The sequence below is a fragment of the Chenopodium album genome, chromosome 7, assembly GCF_948465745.1.
Source record: "Chenopodium album chromosome 7, dcCheAlbu1.1, whole genome shotgun sequence".
Taxonomy (NCBI): Eukaryota; Viridiplantae; Streptophyta; class Magnoliopsida; order Caryophyllales; family Amaranthaceae; genus Chenopodium; species Chenopodium album.
The window spans coordinates 8,605,780-8,628,731 of record NC_137840.1 but is presented as its reverse complement, the minus strand read 5'-3'; the positions used below and the strand labels follow the sequence as shown (position 1 = coordinate 8,628,731).

The window sequence follows — 22,952 nt, the reverse complement described above, 5'->3', positions numbered from 1 at the left end:
CAATAATACACCTCAAGATACTCATCCAACTGGGAGCAATCTCTAAACAATAAATTAATTGAAATGGATGGCGTTCAATTTTGAATGTTGATGACAGACCTTGAAACGTAAATGAAGAATAAATGATCAATACTCCCTTGTGAATTATTACTGCCTACAAATCCAGCCAGCATTATTTGACAAAAACTTATTATATTTGAGGAGAAGAATATGAATTTTTTTTATTTTTTATTTTTTTAGGCTCGTTTGTTTTGAAGAAAAACTTTTTTTTATGAAAATTTATTTTCAATGAAAAACAAATATGTGTACAATAATAAGAAATCTTATAGTAGAGGAAAAAATGGAAGTAATAGGGAGAGGAATGATAGTAGAGAGAAAATAGTACAATAAGTTAAAATTCATACCTTTTTTTTTGTTTTTTTTTTTTGAACGGGAAGAATAAATCATTAAATAATAGCCATACGACATCTACAATAATAAAAATATGCAAACCACATATTCAGAGAAAATATCATAACTTTTACAATCAAAATCATGACTAATTTGCATATTTGGCATAGCTCATACTCCACCGTTTCAAGCTTGACGCGAGCAATAATTTTCGATGTCTTTGCATCTTTTCAAGTTGAGACCTCCGCAATATGCGCTAATGTTTTGATCGACTGGTTGATGACAAATCCCAGACCCATAGGAATCCAAATCACCTTCCCAATTATTATAAGAACCCTAAAAATAAAATTTCCATCCATGGTTGAGAATAATAATCCCAAAAAATTGAAAAAAATCCAGAAAATTGGGACGGAGTCTCACAGATGGAGAGAACAAAACAAAACAAACAAACCAAAACAAAAAAATAAATTGAATTAAAAATATACTATTCTTTGTATTATATATTTTAAATCTTGACATTATTCACAATTTAAAGGACAAAATTATTTCTAATATATAATCAAGTACTCTAGTGAGATCTTATTTGGCTCAATGACTACTATATTATAAGAGTATAATTATTATTAAAAATATGAATGAATAATCTAATTTATAAGTTATTGACAAAAGAAAACAACTAATACATTTCTATTTTGTTTTAATTTTATTATATTACATACTACAAATAATATTTTGGAACTCAAATAATACAATATGACAAAACTCAATGTAAAAAATAAGTGCATCTCCCAAATCACACACTAGATAACTAATTAAAAGAGCACATTTATTTATTTATTTTTTTCTTTTTTTACACAAACTAGTGCGTCAGTCCGGATTGATCAAATGTTTCGTTAGTCCAACAGATTTTTGATACCTTTTTATTGGCTGGATGATATCCTCTATCGGCTATATGATATCATTTATAATTGTGTGTTGTGTCTATGATATCCTTTATTGGCAGGATGATATCGTCTATTAGCTATATGCCTATATGACATCATGACTAGATGATATTCTCTGTTGGGTATATGATAGCATTTATAATTGTGTCTATGATATTCTTAATTGGCTGGATGATATCCTCTATTGAATATATGCTATCATTTATAATTGTATCTCTTATTTCATCTATAGGCCGGACGATGTCCTCTATTAGATATGTGATGATATCCTCTAACAAATTGTAGTATCCTCTACCAAATATAAATTATACATATAATACTACGTATCCTATAACAAAACTGCACGTATTCTCTATTAAATAACACATATCCTCCAACAAGTTGTACATATCTTCTATTAAATAATACATATCCTTATCAAATATCGCTAATCATATATATACTCAATGCATGAATTGTTTGGTGCGGTACTTTTTTTTTAATGATATACATTTGTTGATTTGTGTTATTGTATTTCAATAAGTACGGCTTAAATAAACATAACTGATAATCGCTGACTTTGACTTAATTAATAACGTTCAATTACTTAAGAGTACTCCGTTACTCCGAATTATTTTAAGGGCTGAATCGCTGCCTTAAATTGACTGAATATTTTGGTGGTACATAAAATCAATACCATACCTTGTCATAGCCGTTACTCCGTACTATATATATAGCTGATCATCCAAAATTGGTAATCATCAATTCATCATTACTTATTAAAACAAAGAAAAAGAGAGTTATAAAATTTAATAAACAAGAAAAAGAGAGAAAATTAATAAAAATGGCCCCCACATCAGCATTTGTAACACCTTCAACATTAGCCAAAGAAACCACATTAAAAGATGGTTACATTATAGATGAGAGGGATAAGGCTAAGGTTGCTCATAATGAGTTTAGTGATGACATTCCGGTGATCTCGCTAGCCGGAATCGACGAGGTGCATCCCGGAGGTAGAAGAGAGGCAATCCTGAAGAAAGTAGTCGAGGCGTGCGAGGAATGGGGTATCTTTCAATTGGTGGATCATGGTGTTGATGTTGAGCTCATCAATGAAATGACAAAGTATACTAAGGAGTTTTTTGCTCTTCCTGATGAAGAGAAGCTCAAGTATGAGATGTCTCCTGGAAAGCATAAGGGTGGTTTCCTTATCTCTAGTCATCTCAAGGTAAATTTACTTGTATTTTCATGCACATAATATATAGCCATTGTCAAAGTTACACTACATAATTAACCATGTACAATATACACTGTTAGACTTGACATATATAATAATTCGTATTATTATATTCAAGTCTACTTATTCAAGTGGCCTAGAAAACTGTAAATAATACTTGTATATGATGGTTAGTTATTGTCAAGGTAAGTATTAACATATTTATTCAATGACACGTTTTGAAATTAACTGAGTAAAAATGTCTCATGAAATATCTTATAACTCGGTAAATTAAAATGTCTAGTGAAACGTGTTGTAACAGGGGGAGGCAGTGGCAAATTGGCGTGAGCTAGTGCTCTTCTTCACATATCCGGTAGAAGGGCGAGACTATTCAAGATGGCCTAGCAAACCTGAGCAATGGAAGGCCATGGTTGAAGCCTACGGCGAAAATATGATGAACTTGTCCTGCAAGATGTTCGAGCTTTTGTCCGAAGGTTTGGGGTTAGAAAAGGATGCCTATGCAAAGTCAATGGGTGGTATTAGCCAGCATTTGGTGGTTAACCATTACCCTAAGTGCCCACAACCCGAGCTAGCTGTCGGTCTTAAGCGACACACCGATCCAAGCTCCATTACCTTGCTCCTCCAAGACCATGTTGGTGGGTTACAAGCTACAAAGGATGGTGGCAAAACTTGGGTCACCGTTCGACCTATCAAAAATGCTTTGGTCCTTAACCTTGGTGATCATGCCTATGTAAGTCAAATCTCTAACATTTACTTTTTGAGACGATTAAATTTTGATTTAGTACAGTATAGTACATGGCAAGGACATGCCAGTATATAGCATTGACAATTATAACCGTTACTAAAATGACGTAAAAGACAACGCTACCCTCTAAATTGACAATTTTTATAAGATTAACATGTATTAAATCTTTGTTTTGTTAAGAATACTAGCATATTTTATTAATGCTTAGAACATAATGTTATGAGCAGTTCATGAGCAATGGAAGATTCAAGAGTGCCGATCATCAAGCAATCGTGAACTCGGACGAGACACGAACATCGATAGCAGTATTCATGAATCCAGCACAAGATGCAAAGGTTTATCCGCTCAACGTAAAAGAGGGAGAGAAGGCAGTGTTGGAAGAGCCTATCACGTATGCTGAGATGAATAACAGGCACAAGAATAGGTATCTCGAAATCGTGCGACTAAAGAAATTGGCTAAGGAAGAAAATTGGTCACAAGAAGAGCTTGATCTCAAGCTTAGCCAGCTTAATTGAATCGATTTAGCCAGCATCAATACATTATTGTGCAACGTGAATAATTGTGACAATATGTCCAAGAAATTGACAATTATTAAGGGAAATTACCACCAAGTTTGAAAATAAAATAAAATTGGAGATCCATGTTCTTCTTTTTTTTTTTTTTTTTTTTTTTTTTTAAAAAAAAAAAAACATTGAATCATTTAATATTTCTTATAAAAAGTGCATATTGTTGTAATTTTTATAAATATGAGATATTGATTATATTTTGTGTAATGTGGTAGTACTTGTATCTTTGTTCATGCACTCTTGAACTTATCACACCTTAAGTATATATGGTCCACTCATTATTCATGGTTACAAATTATATTGGCATTCTATTGTACTTAAAACATTCATCCAATCGCCAATTACCTTATTAATTTTCAATAATAATCCTTTTATATACACGGGAGTACGGTCTTCAATGTTGTTCTTATTCCTATTCTTATCTTATTTTTCGCAAAAAAAAGGTATGTTGTACTGTAAAACTATTTACTCCATACCATAATGATCGAAGAATTTTGATCTATTCACGTCACCTACAAACTATTCCGTATTTATGACTAGCTTAAAGTCCAAATTGCTGGCTCGGATTACCTCAAACTCATTTGATTTGTGCTGTATGGTTGTCTCAAATTTTTGTTTATTCATTGACATTCAGTTAGTCAATAAATAAACAAAATACAAAACAGTACTCCGATTATACTACTCTGTACGTAGTCAATGAATTTGATTTGGTCGATAATTAATGGTAATTGTTGCAAATCAAATAAACGTAGAAAACCAAATTTGATTTTGTTTATACTATGTAGTCAATGAATTTGATTTGGTCAATAATTGTTTATATTATGTAGAATTGTTTATAATATATACAAGATAATTGACCTGATTTTTGCTAAATAATTTCTGCAAAATCAAATCCACATACAAAAAAGATTTTAGTCAGATTCCAATTGGGTTGGAAAGTAGACTTCAAGAACTTTCTAACGACATATTATTAGTCTTATTTCGATTTCTGCATCAAAAGTTATGATAAAAACAGAAACCGCATAAATTGCTGTCTGTTGGGCCCGTATTATCACACGACCCATTACATCTAGGGCATCAACCCAAGGACAATAAGTCAGCAAGAATATGCAAAACGGCTTGATTGGAATAAACAAGGAAAGCAGCATCATATATATCAATCAAGAAGATACTTGCCAAAGATACACTTACAGAACAGGGAAGAAGATAAATCAAGAAGATCTTTCCCATTTCAAATATATTCTGAAGATATTTGTAAACCCTAGAGATCCCTAGGTATAAATAAGCATAATTAGACATTTTTAGCATGAAGGTACACACGCATACACTTAAATATAATCAAATTATTCTACTTTTATCTACGGAGCTGCATCCCTACTGAAGAAGGAGGCTTGTCCTTACTCAGTATTGTGTCTCTGAACTCACCTTCTTTATATCATTGAATATTTATTGCTTACTTGTTGCTTATTTATGCTTTATTAATCGTTCTTAGTTAATTTATATGCTTTTGGTAGTATGATTGTTATTACCCCTCAAACTTAGCAGATTCTCGTATGTCCTTATTGAGATTTGCCTAAACAATTTGGCGCCCACCGTGGGGCTGATAATCAATTAACCTACCAATTCGCCAAAAACCAAGACAAACACCATGACTGGGCAACCAGTACCTTTTACCATTGCCGAAATTAATGAAGGAATGAACGCATTCCGCCAAACTTTAGACCAGCAGAAAAGCCAGATTGAAACACTGTTGGCCCAAAAGGTTCAAACCGAAGCCAAACTCACCAGTCTCACCAAACAAAATGAAGCCCTCCGTAGCCAAATACAATCAGTTGCTTCTAAAACCGTTAACACCAGAAAGAACACTGAAAGTATAGCCATGAAGCTTGATATGTCAGGAACTTTTCACACCCCTAACGGGGAAAAAGGATCTAACAACAGGGATGATACCCTGGATCTAGACTCTTTGGATGCAGGAACCCCCAAGAAGGACAGTCAGGAAAGAGTCGAAGAGGGAAAAGTAGAAAAGATAGTCAAAGAATACCTCAAGACAATCGAGGCCAAAATAGCCAAAATCCCTAGAATGCCGAAACCCATGGAAGAGGAGGCAGCAGATGGCTATATAGAATCCCCATTCTTAGAAGAGATCGCCATGGTAGAAGTCCCAAAGAGGTTCAGCACGCCCAATATGACCATGTACGATGGAACAACAGACCCCGATGAGCACGTATCCCTTTACAAACAGAAGATGATGACAAGCTCAATCCCTAGAGACATCAGAGAGGCTATCATGTACAAAGGCTTTGGAGCCACATTTTCAGGTCCAGCTCTAACCTGGTTCATTAATTTAGATAATGGGACTATTCGATCTTTTGCAAGAATGGTGAACCTATTCAAGGTCCAATTTGCCAGTAGCAGGAAAATCGAAAAACAATCTTCAGATCTGTACCGCGTTGTGCAGAGACATGGTGAATCCTTGAGAGATTATCTTAACAGGTTCAACAGGGAGAAGATTGGAATACATAAGTGTGATGCTCCCACAACAATCGAAGCGTTCAGAAGAGGATTGCTAGACCATAGTGAGCTCTACAAGGAATTGACTAAATATCCCTGTACAACCTTTGAAGATGTGCAAGCCAAAGCTATGGCTCAAGTCAGATTTGAGGAAGATGCATATGCAAGAAAGACTCCCGATCCAGATCGCCAGTCAAGAAGGAACAACAATTTTCCCAGAAGGGACCATCGATTCAAGCCGTATTAGCGTTCTCGCTTTGACGAGGGAACAGTCAATGCTGTCGAAGAAGAATTTTCTGACTGGAGGGAGGATCCTGAACTCCCACCTAAGTTACATGAGTATTGCTTTAACGTTAACCCTGCAGGAGTAATTAGGACCCTAAATAAGATGGGGGATACTGTGCAGTGGCCTAGGAAGAGTGACAGGCCTGGAGAGAAGAAAGATCCATCCAGATGGTGTGATTTCCATTCAGATATCGGTCACACTACTGATGAATGTGTCGCGCTCAGAAAGGAAGTCGCATACTTGCTGAAGAAAGGCTACCTCAAAGAGCTCCTGTCAAATAGATCTAAAGCTTCAGGGAAGGAGAGAGAGTCTAAGCAAGGAGGTCCTCCTCCTCCGCCTCCAATTGTCAAAACCATCTGTTTCATATCAGGAGGGTCAGAAGTATGCGGTTTAACATATTCAGCAGCAAAGCGACATGCAAAGGAAAGTAACAAGGATCAACCAGACAAGAGGGAGAAATCCAAGATAGACATCCCCATCATGTTTGAAGAAAGCGATACAATAGAAGGCCATCATGACGGTCTAGTGATTTCACTCCCAGTGGGAAACTGCATGATCAAACGAATCCTAGTTGACAATGGAAGCTCTGCAAATATCATCATGCTCGACACCCTGAAACACATGAACATAGATGAGAAGAACATCGTCAACAAGTCAACAATGTTTGTGGGATTCAGTGGGGAAACCAAAAAGACAAGTGGAGAGATTACATTGGCAACATACGCAAAAGGGATCAACCTACAGGACAAGTTCCTAGTGATTGATACTCCGTCTTCGTACAATATGATTTTAGGCAGACCTTGGATACATGAGATGAAAGCCATCCCTTCTACGTACCATCAAGTCATTAAGTTCCCTACTAGGTGGGGTATTCAAGAAATCAGAGGAGATCCTAGGGAAGCTAAAGAGTGTTACAAGATAGCACTGAAAGCAACGTCTGCAGAAAAGAGTTCAGCATAGCAATCAGATGGGTCAGCTGGGCCAAGAAAAGTTGAGCATAGCAGAAGAACAAGAAGCTACAGAAGTCCAGTTGAACCCCATCCAGATCAAAAAGTCAGAATAGGATCAGAGTTGAAGGCAGAACTCAGACAACAAGTTTACGACTTTCTAGACGAAGAGAAAGATGTATTCGCTTGGACCCATGAAGACATGAAAGGCATCTCTCCAGACGTAATTACTCACAAGTTGAACGTGGATCCAATGCATACACCAGTAAAACAGAAGAGAAGGAAATTTGCGCTATAAAGGAACAAGATCATTAATGAGGAAATCCAGAACCTATTGAAGACTGGAAAAATCAGAGAGGTGAAGTACCCAGAAGGGCTTGCTAATGTAGTAGTAGTCAGAACGAAGAACGGGAAATGGCGCATCTGTATAGACTTCACAGATATCAACAAGGCGTGCCCAAAAGATCCGTTCCCTTTACCTCATATTGATGCCATGGTAGACGCCACAACAGGGCACAAGCTGCTATCCTTCATGGACGCCTACAATGGTTACAACCAGATCCTCATGCACAGGGACGACCAGGAGAAAACCGCTTTCATTACCAGTCAAGGAATATACTGCTATAAGGTAATGCCTTTTGGATTGAAGAACGCAGGAGCAACATACCAGAGGTTGGTGAACAAGATGTTTGAAGAACAGATTGGCAACACAATGGAAGTCTACATAGATGACATGGTAGTCAAGTCCAAAAAGGCAGAAGATCACGTCAAAGACCTTAGAGAAGCATTTGCCATCTTAAAGCAGTACGGCATGAAGTTAAACCCCACAAAATGCACATTTGGAGTACAGTCAGGAAAGTTCCTAGGATACATGGTCACACAAAGAGGAATAGAAGCCAGCCCAGACCAAGTCAAAGCCATCCTAGACCTAGAGCGACCAAAATCCAAGAAGGATGTACAAAGCTTAACAGGGAAAATTGCAGCATTGAACTGGTTCATCTTAAAATCTTTAGACAAGAACAGAGCCTTTTACGAAGTAATGAAGAAGAATAAGGAATTCAAGTGGGAACAAGAGCACGACGAAGCATTCCAGAAGCTGAAAGAATATTTAGCCAACCCGTTGATTCTCTCCAAACCCAAAGAAGGGGAGCCACTCCAGTTGTACCTCGCAGTGTCCGAAGGGACAGTCAGCGCAGTTCTCACAAGAGAGGAGGACAAAGAGCAATTCCCAATCTACTACGTAAGCAAAACCCTACTCAGTGCAGAAACGAGGTACGCATCATTAGAAAAAATCATTTTAGCCGTATTCACTGCTTTAGTAAAGCTACACCCATACTTTGAAATCCACTCCATACGAGTACGTACCAACTATCCCATCAGAGCTATCATGAGAAAGCCAGAGATGTCAGGAAGGATGGAGAAATGGGCCTTACACTTGAGTAGATACGATATACAGTACGAACCCAGGACGGCAGTCAAATCACAAGCCTTGGAAGACTTCGTAGCAGACTTCAGCCCTACCCTTGAAGAAGAAGCACAGAAGGAAGTACTGGCTCTACAGGAACCAAAAGCTACACAGAAATGGATACTCCATACAGATGGCGCAGAAAACATACGTGGAGTAGGCTTGGGAGTAGTACTGACATCACCCCAAGGAGACAAGATAGCACAGGCAATAAGGTGCAACTTCAAGGCTACCAATAATGAAGCTGAATATGAAGCACTAATCACAGGATTAACCGTTGCAAAGGACATGAAGATACAACATCTAGAGGTAATTTCCGACTCCTTACTCATGGTAAACCAAATCAACGGAGAATATGCAGCAAAGGACGCCAGAATGATAGCCTACCTGGAAGTCACAAAGAAGCTCATTAAAAAGTTCAAGGAATTCAAAATAGAACAAGTACCCAGAAACTTGAACACTGAAGCAGACGCCCTGGCAAACTTGGGATCAAACATCAACCCAGAGGAATTTGGAACTATCCCTCTAGTGCACGTACTCTCTCCAGCCATAGAGAAAGAATCAACAATGGGTGTCTACGAAGTTCAAACAAACCTTACAGAAGAAGAAGACAACAGCTGGACAACACCATTGAAAGAATACCTCTTGGGCAAGACAAAACCAACAAGGAAGGTAGCAGCTCAAGCGTTTGCTCAGAAAGCCTCCAAGGACTGTCTGATCAGCAATATACTCTTCAAGAAATCTGCAGCAGGACCTTTCTTACGATGCCTGGAAGAAAAAGATGCTCAACAAGTCTTACAATCCTTACACAGCGGAGAATGTGGAAATCATTCCGGAGGAAGGAACCTAGCCAACAGAGCACTCAGAATGGGATACTACTGGCCCAACATGAGAAAGGATGCAGCAGAGTTCGCCAAGAAATGCCTAGCATGCCAAAAGCACGCACCTTTGACACACAGGCCATCAGAAGAACTACATCCAACATTGACACCTTGGCCATTCATGAAGTGGGGAATGGATATAGTAAAGCTACCTCCATCATCAGGACAGAGAGTATACTTCTTTGCAATGACAGACTACTTTTCAAAATGGATCGAAGCAGAAGCATACAAGGAAATCAAGGATAAGCACGTCATCTCGTTTATAAAAAGAAACATTCTAAGTAGATTCGGGGTACTATAGGGAATAATTTCAAGCCTTTAAAATCCCACTAGCTTGAACCCCACTGTGATCATACACTAAAGTACGGTGGCGTCCAAAAGGGAAGAAGATAGAGCAAAAGAGTCACCAACAAGTTTTTTAAGGAACTTGTAAACCATTCACGAGGTGAAGGTTACACCCCTTAACGATCCAAGAGATCGTCAACTCCATAAGGTCATGAACCAAATAAGGGTCCGGGGATGATGGTACAAATCCAACCTAAAAGAGATTGAACCTGCCCTAATAATAGGCCTCTACTTTATTCTGCTCGTATTCATGTGCGCTTTCTGACTAACATACAATCAATAGGATTAACCCTAAACCTGTTTATCTATGTTGGTTGAATATAATGCACAAATAAACTATTATTGGCGATCACTTGAATTTATAATCATATTAAACCTAAACAAGATTATTAATTATCTTATTAAGCGTGATTACAAGTACAAATTCCCTTTAAGCATGCATAAAAGGCGTGATCAAGCAATAAATATAAATAATCAAGCAACATAATCAATAATAATCACGATAATAATCATCATAGATAAAATCAAAACAATAATAATCATAAATAAAATAATCATTATCAAAATAATAATAAATTATAACAATTATAATCATAATCATGTTCATGTTAATATTAAAGCATAATAAAAATTGCAAGATCCTAGGCATGATACTAACAAGATTAATAACAAACCCTAGCATGTCACTAAACGATAAAAATCAAATCTTTAACCCTAACATGATACTAACATGAATAAACATTAGGAAGAAAATAGGAAGCATCATAACAATCATATTTAATATTAAAAATACCCTAGACATGATACTAGGAATATCATAATAACAATCTAAACATGATATCTACATCATAATATCAATTAAAACCATTAAAAGTACTTACTTTTGATGCCTCGTACCTCTTTCTAATAACAAAATACACACGTTAGTAACTTCAAGGAAAATAATAATCAAACAATTAAATTAAATAATTGAAAGAGAGATTTGGGACCAAACCCTCAGAAATTAAAACCTTTCACGTCTAGGGCGAAGGCAACTTCGAATATGGCTAGGTGTTTCTAGATCTCGTGAATGCGGAATTTTGTATGAAAAAGCAAGAAAGAATTGAATGCTAAAGAATACTTGAGAATGAGAGAATTGGTGAATTGGTAGATGTAGATGATGAATGAAAACGGAGTTTTTAATACGATATTTATAGAGAAAATCAGCCAAAAAAGATAATTTAACAAAACAGAGTCTGATGATCGCAAAACAAGATTAGCGCCAACCCTGGCTAGCTGGCGCCAGGCACCAGTGGCTAGCGCCAGGCGCCAATGGCTAGCGCCTGGCGCCAAGCCTGGTTCCAGGCGCCAAGGCCTGGGGTTGGACGCCAAACTGGATTTCAACGCGTTTTCGAAAATCTGATAAATTTCCCGTACTGGAAGATAAAATAATATAATTCCTTCGAAAATGCTATTTGATCTTGATTAAAACTCTGAAAAGTCAACAAAGTCAACTTATCAATGCTAATTGAATTAGGAATGAAAAGAACCTTATAGAAGATTCTAGAAGACCAAAACCATTCCTAATTGCGTTAGGAATGATAAATCATATTAGGCCCTCCCCTAGATCATTGGGCCGTACATAAAGCTCAAACCGGGCCCAGTTTAGTAAATTGGCCATAACTTCCTCAATATTCATCGGAATTGGGCTTATAATATATCGTTGGAAAGGTCTTTGCAAGCCCCATCCAACTACACCACTATTGGACCCATATCATGGACCAACCAAACTGGATTGGCTGTTTTCTTAAAATAAAGTTTTCCAAAATAGGGAGAAGAGAAAAGAAATAAAACTTTCCGCAACACTAGACCTTTCCACACTTTCGTTTCATTCGATTATGATTCGACGTGAAAGGTACTCATCACTGGGTTTGGTTTTGGGGAGACACAAATGGGTGTCTACAGGTACCAGCAGAGATCATTACAGACAATGGATCCCAGTTCATCAGCAATAAGACCACCAAGTTCTGTAAGGAATGGAACATCTCCCTCATCACATCTACACCTAGGTACCCACAAGAAAATGGACAGGCAGAATCAAGCAACAAAGTCCTTATAAGCAACATGAAGAAAAGGCTAGAAGGAGCCAAAGGGAAATGGGCAGACGAACTACCCAACATACTGTGGGCAGATAGAACAACTCCAAAAGGCGCTACAGGCCACACTCCATTCTCGTTGGTGTACGGATGTGAAGCAGTGATCCCAACAGAGGTAGAAGTCCCCACAGCAAGGTATGGGTTAATGACAGAAGAAAGGAATCAAGCAGAATTAATTCACAACCTAGACACAGTGGAAGAACTTAGAGAAGATGCACAAATGAGGATGGCAGCATACCAGCAAGAAGTAGCAAGGTCTTTTAATAAGAACGTCAGAACAAAAGTCTTCAAACTAGGAGATTGGGTTCTCAGAAAGGTATACGAAAACACCAGGGAAGTAAACGCAGGGAAGCTAGCACCCAACTGGGAAGGACCTTACGAGATCATTAAGGTGCGTGGTAGGCAATGGAGCCTACAGACTCAGAAATGCAGAAGGAAAAGAGGTACAACGAAGCTGGAACGCAGCACACTTAAAGCTATATCATTTATGAGGATCGAAGGTACATAGTTATCATTTCAATTTTATCTCCTTTCACAAAAAAAAAAGGAGAAAAAACAGAAAAGCACAAAAAGCTCCAACAGCCAAAATCAGCACGAAAGGTACTCCTCTTTACTCACACTTTGTCAATTCAATTTATGATCATTACGAGTACTGACTTTGGCATCGGAGGGCCGTTGGGGAAACCCACGACCACCCCTCACCTTATTTTGTTTTGCGAGGAACAATACCTACACTGCTAGGCAAGAGCACAACAGACCATCACAGAGCAAAGTTTAATCATCCCTGCAAGAAACAAACCAACTATCCTCGCAGAGCAAGCAAACACATGTAAGCAACACTACATTCATATTACAACTGTAATACAACTGTAATACAACTGCAATACGACTGCAATACGATCATAAGACAACAATGATACAATAAGAAACATAAATACAGATCAACATAGCAAAAAAGGCAGAATTACTTAGTTGCAAAAGCAGAAAAATAGACAAATTATCCAGCTACAAAAGTGTAGCACAAAAACAAGATAAAAATTATCCAACTGCACCAAGGCAGTAAAAACAAACATCTTTCAAAGTTAACAAATTTTTAAAGGTGACACAGCACCATTGAAGCTAATTCTCATCCATGTTGTCAGCAGGGACCACTTCCTCAGCAACAGGCTTCATACTCTCTGGGACATCCCTGACTTCGGTGTTGTGAGGAGAATTCACTTCCTCATCAGCATAGCTCAGCAACAATGTGCCAGGAGCAGTAGTCCCTGCAGGAAATGCAACCTCAAAAGCAGCCTTGTCAGCATCATAATCCCAGGCCTCATGTTTTCCTTGCTGAAATTCCTCCATCATTTCAAGACGAGCTTTCCCAAAGTAATACGCTGCAGCATCAACAGCCTCGTTCCCAACCTCCTTCAAGGTCCTCTTCAGCCCATCACGTTCAGCAATGCATTCCCTGTGCCTAGCAGGTTCAGCCTTCAGAGCCTCAGTAGCAGCCTTGTACTTATCAGAAAGAGCATCACACTCCTTCTTCATAGCCTCATACACTCGAGTAAACTCAGACACTTTGCCCAGTATGCCCAAGCAAGACTGCAGGCTCTGCAGAACACGGAATCAAGTAAGGAATGCGCAAATCCGGTTTCAACCATGTTTATTAAATTTCTGTTTTTTTTTCGGAGTATACCATACCTGGAAAGACTGCACAGCAGCCTCTTGAGAAAGGTCAGCGAAAGTCTGCGAGGATTGACGATCCTTGAAGGACGGAAACAGTAAGGTATCCACATGCGGAGCCAAGGAATCAAAAGAGAAATCAGCAGCATCAACATCAATAGGTACCCCCAGCTTCCTCTTAAGGCCAGTACGAGGTGGAGGCGGAGGAGCACCGCTCTTTGGAGCCACCGTGTTGAGAGGAACAACCTCAGTAGTTTGAGGAGAAGAGCGATGCTTAAGGTGGCCCAGAAGGGAGGATGAGCTAAGAAGGTCATGAGACCTTAGTGACCTCGAAGTATCTGCAAGGAACATGTCAGAATTCAAAAGGGAATATAACAACGAGCATGACAAACGCATACAACAAGGAACACGACAAACATACTCAGCAAAATACATAACCACCTCAGAAAGGATAAACAAATTAAGAGCTAAGTAAATCTTTAACAAAAGCAAAACAAATTTACAACAGGACACATCCACAGGGAACAACACAACAAAAATCACAAACACATTAGAAAAAAAGAAGAACATACCTTGAGACATAGTTGGGGCAACTTTCTGCTTAGAATCAGAATCGTCCAAAGACTTGATCTGGACAACCGCCTCTGATTGCGTCAACTTGATGAAAGATCTCTCGTCTACACTCAACTCGTACAACTTGTCTATCAGGGACGAAGACTGAGAACGCTGCTTCAATTTACTCACTGCAACCATCAAGCAAATAAGCCCAAATCAACAAAGAAGGAGAGCAAAACACAAGAAAATGAGAAAACAAAATACCTTCAGCCTCAACAGTGTCAATAAAAAAGTCACAATCACCACCCAACGAGTCAATCCTCACAAAGAAGAACTTGTGATACCACTTTTTGTCAAAAGCCTTCTCCAAATCAGTCACCAAAGGACCAACACCATCCTTCAAACGAAGACCAACCCGACCCTTACCACTGGTCCTAATAGTATAAGGATAACACAAATCCCTCACAACAAGTTCTAAACCCAATTTCGCACTCAGCAAATCCAAAATTCTCAAAACCCTCCAAGTTTGGGGCAATAACTGACAAGGTGAAACCCTAACCCTAGAGAGAAACTGACGAACAAGAGGAGAAAAAGGGAAGACATGCCCAATTACAAAGGGATACTCAAAGAAACACACCCAACCAGGAGAAGTCCAGTCAGCCCTCTCCCTAGAAGATGGAATTTTCACCACAACCCCATCAGGAAATCGCGCAACAGCAGCGATGCTCTGAACTTCTTCTTTCGTTATGGTGGAAGGATAAACATCCTTAGCAGGGAATACATTATGCGCCACCAAAGACGGCTTTTTTACACCCTTATCCACCCCAGCAAACACCACTTTTACATGACCACTCATCGCAAAACAAAAGGAAAAAACAACGAAGAAAAGAAACAGAGGAAACAGAGAAGAAAGAGAAAATACCTGGTGAAAACCGAAATTGGGGCAAAGCAATGAAGTGATTAGACAAGAGCCTACACACTCAATAAATACCAAAAAAAGAAATAAACCGCCACGAACGGTTATCGAGGAAGTTGCCTTAAAACTGCCATCACGTTTCCTATTTTGCCAACCGTTGAAATAATTTCTGAAAAATTCAAAATCCTTCCAACGACTTTTTAAGTAATTTTCACTTCCAAATACTTAAAAATAAAAATTAGGGGCAATTGTTGGGCCCGTATTATCACACGACCCATTACATCTAGGGCATCAACCCAAGGACAATAAGTCAGCAAGAATATGCAAAACGACTTGATTGGAATAAACAAGGAAAGCAGCATCATATATATCAATCAAGAAGATACTTGCCAAAGATACACCTACAGAACAGGGAAGAAGATAAATCAAGAAGATCTTTCCCATTTCAAATATATTCTGAAGATATTTGTAAACCCTAGAGATCCCTAGGTATAAATAAGCATAATTAGACATTTTTAGCATGAAGGTACACACGCATACACTTAAATATAATCAAATTATTCTACTTTTATCTACGGAGCTGCATCCCTACTGAAGAAGGAGGCTTGTCCTTACTCAGTATTGTGTCTCTGAACTCACCTTCTTTATATCATTGAATATTTATTGCTTACTTGTTGCTTATTTATTGCTTTATTAATCGTTCTTAGTTAATTTATATGCTTTTGGTAGTATGATTGTTATTACCCCTCAAACCTAGCAGATTCTCGTATGTCCTTATTGAGATTTTCCTAAACACTGTCCATCAAAAGAGTTTTATTCCAATTCGAATTCGGATTCTTTTCAATACCTTCGACCCTCTTTTTTCCTTATAAATAGAGGTCATATAACCCCTTTTCAGTCATCAACAAGCTTGGTCATCAATAATTACCAACAATATAATCATCAACAATCATCTATTCTATTCTCTCTTTCTAAAAGCTAGAAGCTTATTTTTTCTCTCTCTTTCTAAGCATTGCCTTTTCGGAATACAATATTCCTTCATCACAAAACTTAAACACACCTAGCAAAACTCGAAGTTGTCTTCGACCTCGACGTGAAAGGTTGATAATTTCTGAGGGTTTGGTCCCAAATCCATATTTCAATTATTTAAATTAATTATTTGATTTAATATTTTTATTGAAGTTACTAACTTGTGTATTGTTTTGATAGAAAGATATATTAGAAAACAAAGTAAGTAATTCAATTGCTCTATTTTCTTTAGAAAGCATGCTTACACTAGTAGAAAAAATGCTATTTGTAATGCCCTATTAGTAACTGACGTATGTTATGCTAGTTAGGAAAGCATCAATAGTAACCGACTAAGATAATGTCTGTTACAAATTTCTTGACATTAGTAACCGGCGTAGTAAATGTCAGTTACTAATATGTGGTTTATTAATGTTTGAAGTTTTCTTAGTAACTGACTAAATAAATTCCAGTTACAAATATTAAGTCAAAGAAACTTTGACTAAAAAGTTTGTAACTAGCTTATAAACGCCAGTTACATATATTAGGCTAAAGAAACATTGACCAAAGCCTTAGTAACTAGCTTACAAGCGCTAGTTACAAATAAGCCATTAAGTTTGTAACTAAATTACAAATGTCAGCTACAAATATTAAGTTACTAGAAACAATTTATTTAATTTTTTTTAAAGAATCAAGCCTTAAAACTTCTCAAGGGTACGGTGTTGCTCATTTCTTGTACCTCGATTTGATTATTTTTAATCAGCATCTTCGTCGGTTGTTGTTGCATCTTTTGATAACCAGCTTCTTCCAGTCGCAACCAGGTAGTTTTCTTCTTTTTTCTCTTTAGTATATAGAGTTTTAAACTTCTTGATTAATTTGATTGTTTTTTTTTTGAGCACTGATTAATTTGATTGTTAAAATAATAAAGTTTAATTTTTCTAGGGGTTTTCCCACTTTAAAAAAAACACTTAAGAGTTCAATTTCACATTGTTGTTAGCATAGTCAATTTACGGTTCTATATTAATGGATTATTCAACTATTGTTTGAAATTGGTACTTTCTTACCCTTTTTTCCCTTTTTTCTTTATAATTACCTTTGGGTTTCTGATTTTAGGAAGTATGCCTAGAAAATGACGTCGTCATTGGTGGTGAGAGCGAGAGAGAAGATAGAGAATTTGACCAAGGAAAAGACAAGTTACTGTAATAGAGAAGATGAAGTTGCGTCCTTGTTGATATTCTTGGAAAACCTATGATTCAGGTAATTTTTCTTGGTTTTAATTTGCCCCAATTTTGAATTAATTTTGGTTTTTTATTGATAATTAGATTTGGGTTGTGATTTTTGTTCATGATACTTCTGTGTTTAGTTGTGTATTTTGATTATTGTTTGATAATCCTGTTGTTTTAGGATGATAGAAATTGAAAAGCCTTAGGATTTTTGTTGAACCTTTATTTAATGATGTCGTAACTATCAAGTTGACTGCCTTTTCAATTTAATGGGATGTGGTTAACTGGTTATAGCATAATCTTGTTATTTAGTTGCCAATTGCCGAATCCTCTCTATAATTATCAAAATTATATTTTGTTTTCTCCTCTACAATGCTGAGGTATTGTAATATTTATGGAGTTATTAGGTTTTGTTGTAGTGACAGTACAACAATTTTTAGGTATTGAGTTTGATTTTGGTTTCAATTATACTTCTTGTTGTCGTTGTTATGTTGTCAAGAGGTTCATGCTCGCGATTGTAGAATGAGTATTAGTGAGGGTGAGGTGAATATGAGTTGTTGTAGCTTCTTTGTGGACCTTTTTTTAGAATCTTAAACATCCTTATATTACCTTGCATTTGTGGCAAAAGTATTTTATTTAAGTAACTGTTAGGTGAAGAATCGAAGCTTGTGTATTGGCAGTGTACTCATGTCATTATGTAGGTTGATAAGTGATTATGAATCAATAAATAATGACTCTTTTTATATACTTATATTCATGTAAATTTATACCCTTTAGATTATCCCTAGATATAAGGGCATTGTTAATGAATTTATAATTGAGAATTTGATTAAAAATTCATTAGAATGTATGTAATAATATTGAACAGTTGTATGTGATGTGATACTTTGGAAAAGAATTTTCCAGTTTCCATTTTAACAAAATTTTGTGGAATGTATCCCTATAAAATGAGGCAATGCATGTCTCTTGGGTATTCAGCAAAAAGAAAGCTTGCAAACATTATTAGGCAATGTGAGTGATTCCGTTCTGGCAGGTAAAATAAGTATTGGAGTAAAGCTTACTTCTTAGAATGTCATATTTATTGCAACATTGTTGCTAACTTCCTGATCTTGTTTTTACACAGACGGAAATTGATTTAAGACTAGTACCATGAGGCTAGGGGCAGATGTTATCGTCTTTTCAATATGTCAAGGGAAGGACGGCACATGGTTAGTTGTTTTTCTTAGCTTCTCGGTCTCGTAGCCAGACACACATTATATATCATCTGATTTAATTTGATATTCTGCAGTCCTACAAGAAGTGTAGGGATGTTGTCATACACATTTTTTACTAATACTGGGAAGGAGGATATCGCTGTTTCTATGGTAAGATCAATGATCTTTTAAACGAGTATTAGTATTATTCTTCGAATATTAGTACAAAGTGACAAAATGATCAATGATGATTTACTAAACACTTCAACTGTTGGTCAATTGGTGATCATTTTTAATTTGTTTCGATGTTTCTGTTAAACAAGATTGACTATGAGAAGAAAGAGGAAGTTTGGACAAAGATTGTACGCAATTCTCTTGAAGATTGGCATGTAAATTTAGAGGCTATTGTCCAGTGGTCTCCATTCTCCAGTGAGCAAGACCTCCTTCAACAAGTAACCTCTGCTAGTACATCTCTTATTTGCATGTGTTCAAGTTTGACATTCATGTAACGTGTAGAATGTCCTCTTCTTGATTAATTAATTTTATGTTTGGTTTTTCATTTCCTTTTGATGTAGCTCTGAATTTTATTCATACAAATATGCTTTTTGAGTCTGAAATTTTTGCTTTATATGTAGTTCAATTCCATAGGTTATCAAGGTACCAGAATTATAATTTACAATCTCTGGGAGGATGATGGAGGATAGTTGGAGCTGGATTATAGTACCGATCCTCATGTATTATCAAACTGATTTTATAGGCCTAAGATAGTTTTTTATTATTTTTTTTATGAACAGGATATCCAAATTCGAGGAGTCAACAGAGACGAGAAGAGGTGGCTAGAAATTATCCCAATTCTAAGCATTTCTCAACCTTCCCCATCTTCCTCAACCAATCCAACGGAGTTAAGTCCTCATTTGTTAGAGGTAAACCTTCATTTGATTGAGATTGAACTCTTAATTATTATCACATGAGATGAATGCATAATTGATTATCAGAACTGAATTCAAAGCCAAATTTCAGAACTGAATACAGAATTGATAATCACAACTAAATTCAAATCCGAATTTCAAAACTGAATTCAGAACTGAAAATCAGAAATGAATTCAGAGCTGACTTTTAGAACTGAATTCACAGCTGAAAATCAGACCTGAATTCAGAGCTGAAAATCAGACCTGAATTCAAAACTGAAAATCAGAATTGAATTCAGAACTGAAAATATACCTGAATTCAGAGCTGAAAATCAAACCTGAATTCAGAACTGAAAATCAGACCTGAATTCAGAACTGAAAATCTGAACGAAATTAAGAACTGAAAATCAGAACAGAATTCAAAGCTGACTTTCAAAACTTAAAATCAGAACTGAATTCAGAACTGAGTTAGGATAGATAGTTTGTTAAGAGTTGTTTAGTCTTCTTAATTTTAGGTTTGTGGAGTTGGTTGGTATTGTTTGTAGAATTTGCTGTTGGAGTGGTATTCTTTTTCTTACTATTTGATGTTTTTATTGAAGATAAAAGTTAGTATTGACCTTTTGTTGTTCATTCAATGGATTGTATCTAAGCTTCTTAATTTTGTATCTAATCATTCTCATTCATATCTGTGAGAATTTAACTTGACATGTGAAAATGATTTATGATTTCACTCATTCTCAAAGTACATTATATTGCCATTTAAGTCATCTTAGTGACCTCCTGTGTGCACTTGATGATCTTAGATGAGATGGCACAGGTTTTAGCGCATCTGTGTGATTGATATATTTTGGAGATAGGTTTACATGTTGACCAGATAGCTGTCCTGGGCCTCATTGTACAATATACAGTAGATGAGTAATTTTGAAGGTTGTTATATCATGCTTATGTCTTGTTATGATGCCAGCATTAGGCAAATTTCTGTCAATTGCAGAAAACTCTGAGCTTACTTGTTTCATTATTGTCTCCAAATCCTTATCACTATATATGTCAACTAATATAACCTAGTTATATGCTGTGAATCCATTTGAGCTACATGAAGTTTCCCATGAATGCTGAATTTCTGTCAATTATTTTACCATGCATACTGTCTTAGTTTATCTTTGAAACTTTGATATAGCTGTCTTTCTGGGCTAATTGAGATGAGCATCGAGTATCATTGATAAAGTTTCCATATTTTGGATTTCAGAACATTTGAAATTAATAATAATAAGAAAAAGTAGAGAGCTTAAATTAATCTCATAAAGAAGTAAAGTATTTTCTAGTTAAGTCCATTTTGGTAGGTGGGAGTTGAAATTAATAATAATAATAATAATAAAAATTAAAAGCTGCATTAAACTCTAATAATTGTTAGATAAAAGAAAGCTGTAGCTAGCGGCATATCTTTGTATTCACATACCAACATATAAACACATGGGTTTTGCTTTTATATAGGGGAAAATATATGGATTGATGAGGTTGTATTGAGTTAGTTAAGGATACAAATATGATTCTGTCAGCTATTTACCTCCCTTGGAGAATATACATAATGGATTTTAAATTGATTTTTTTTAATAGACAAATGGCCAGTTAAAGAAATAAATTAAGCCTAATAGGTTAAAGGAGACAAGAGCAGCGAAAATTGACATAAAATTTAACTCTATATATTTCCATGCAAATAGTTACAATGTAGGAACTATAATCAAATCAAGGCATAAAGCTTGGACCTAACTTGCCCATATTGAAACTCATATCGAAGCTACGTACGAGTCTTGTGTATTAGTTTGATTATGTTATTCAATCACTTCCGAACGCTCGAAACTCAGAGTTGTCCAAAATAATGAAAATGTTAGTACACAACATTCCTAGTATTACGTACTCATATGCATGTGATTAAAAGTTATTTTTCATTCGTTTAATGTGATGCTTATTATGATTTTTTTTAGACCTTACAATGTATATAAGTCACATCTTAAAGGAAATGCTTTCAAAACAAGTAAGCCACAATCGCTACACATAAGAATGGAGGTAAGCGTATAATTTTTGCTTTTTGGTTCTATTAGTAATGAAAGTATTATTTAATATATTAAATAATTGTACTATGTTCATTTGAATTAGTGTGCTCAACAATAATGTGGTGGTACCGATTGTGCTTATTATGTGATGCGATATATGTATGAGATGGTATCTTTCCATAGCGATTGCAAGGGTAATTTGAAAGAGGTTAGTGATGAGATATATTACGAGTTTTGGTTGATGTTTTATTTTTATAAAGTATAATATATATACACGTATTTTTTTCAGGAGTATTTGGCAAGACTTGCAGCCTACAACGATGTAGAATTGGATGAGAATCAAGAACAATGGGCTAAGTTTTTTAGGCTTAATTTTTTGTTGAAATTACACTAGTTATCTTATTAATCGATGTTATGATTTATCGCATTTAGCTTAATAAATGATATAACACATTTTTATATATCTACTTTAATTTTATTTAGCCTATTAGTTATTGTTATTACATTTCTAAATTATAAATCAATGCTTTTTAAATTCAAGTTTTAATTGTTTTTTGGAAATTAAAGTATAATTAATTTTTTTGTATTGTATGGTTGTGGATGAATAATTCGAGTTGTGTGTAACTATTTAGAGTGTTTGTATTGTATGTTGTAGGTGAATTTAAGTTATATTGGAGTATTCGTAGTACGTGTTTTGTTGGTTGAATTGTAACATGTTATAACCCATTTGACGATGGGTCGTTTGGTAGGATATACTACCATTTTTGTAGGATATACTAGATTACGCTTTCCAATTGGCTATATTACGCCAATTGGATATACTAGATTACCCCAATTGGATATACTAGATATACTACCATTTTTGTAGGATATACTAGATTACGCTTTCCAATTCTCAAAGTAGTATTTCCAATTGGCGTAATCTAGTAGTGCTAGTTAATAATAGTATTTTTTTTTTAAAAAAAATAAAAAATATATTCGTAACCGGCGTTATAATTTGAC

The 22,952-nt window shown here is 36.0% G+C and overlaps 5 protein-coding genes across 13 annotated transcripts; all 5 read left to right on the top strand.

The window, feature by feature from the left end:
* The first annotated feature begins 2,090 nt into the window (after positions 1-2,090).
* On the top strand, positions 2,091-4,107 carry LOC145640880 (naringenin,2-oxoglutarate 3-dioxygenase-like). Its single transcript, XM_081692111.1, has 3 exons — positions 2,091-2,538; positions 2,849-3,277; positions 3,520-4,107. The coding sequence occupies exons 1-3, from the start codon at positions 2,158-2,160 to the stop codon at positions 3,805-3,807; spliced, it is 1,098 nt and encodes a 365-aa protein (XP_081548237.1). The 5' UTR covers positions 2,091-2,157; the 3' UTR covers positions 3,808-4,107.
* Positions 4,108-6,760: 2,653 nt separating this feature from the next.
* LOC145639967 (uncharacterized) lies at positions 6,761-7,618 on the top strand. Its single transcript, XM_081691282.1, has 2 exons — positions 6,761-6,911; positions 7,029-7,618. The coding sequence occupies exons 1-2, from the start codon at positions 6,761-6,763 to the stop codon at positions 7,616-7,618; spliced, it is 741 nt and encodes a 246-aa protein (XP_081547408.1).
* Positions 7,619-8,290: 672 nt separating this feature from the next.
* On the top strand, positions 8,291-10,252 carry LOC145639965 (uncharacterized). Its single transcript, XM_081691281.1, has 2 exons — positions 8,291-9,277; positions 9,356-10,252. Exons 1-2 carry the CDS (start codon positions 8,291-8,293, stop codon positions 10,250-10,252), a joined length of 1,884 nt encoding a protein of 627 aa, XP_081547407.1.
* A 2,147-nt stretch (positions 10,253-12,399) lies between these two features.
* On the top strand, positions 12,400-12,939 carry LOC145639964 (uncharacterized). The gene has a single exon (XM_081691280.1). The coding sequence runs from the start codon at positions 12,400-12,402 to the stop codon at positions 12,937-12,939; it is 540 nt and encodes a 179-aa protein (XP_081547406.1).
* Positions 12,940-17,248: 4,309 nt separating this feature from the next.
* Positions 17,249-22,454, top strand: LOC145638887 (protein MICRORCHIDIA 7-like). Of its 9 annotated transcripts, none has more exons than XR_014114724.1 (9): positions 17,249-17,396; positions 17,689-17,832; positions 18,922-19,006; positions 19,087-19,162; positions 19,315-19,420; positions 19,786-19,914; positions 21,882-21,963; positions 22,054-22,158; positions 22,240-22,454. XR_014114724.1 is itself a non-coding variant. In XM_081689942.1 (8 exons), the coding sequence occupies exons 3-8, from the start codon at positions 18,948-18,950 to the stop codon at positions 22,066-22,068; spliced, it is 471 nt and encodes a 156-aa protein (XP_081546068.1). In that variant the 5' UTR covers positions 17,249-17,396; positions 17,689-17,832; positions 18,922-18,947; the 3' UTR covers positions 22,069-22,454. The 9 variants fall into 9 exon arrangements, 2 of the variants coding, with proteins under 2 accessions (XP_081546068.1, XP_081546067.1); XR_014114726.1 differs by having other exon boundaries at positions 19,315-19,443; positions 21,914-21,963; XR_014114727.1 differs by having other exon boundaries at positions 19,315-19,443.
* The last annotated feature ends 498 nt before the right edge of the window (positions 22,455-22,952 follow it).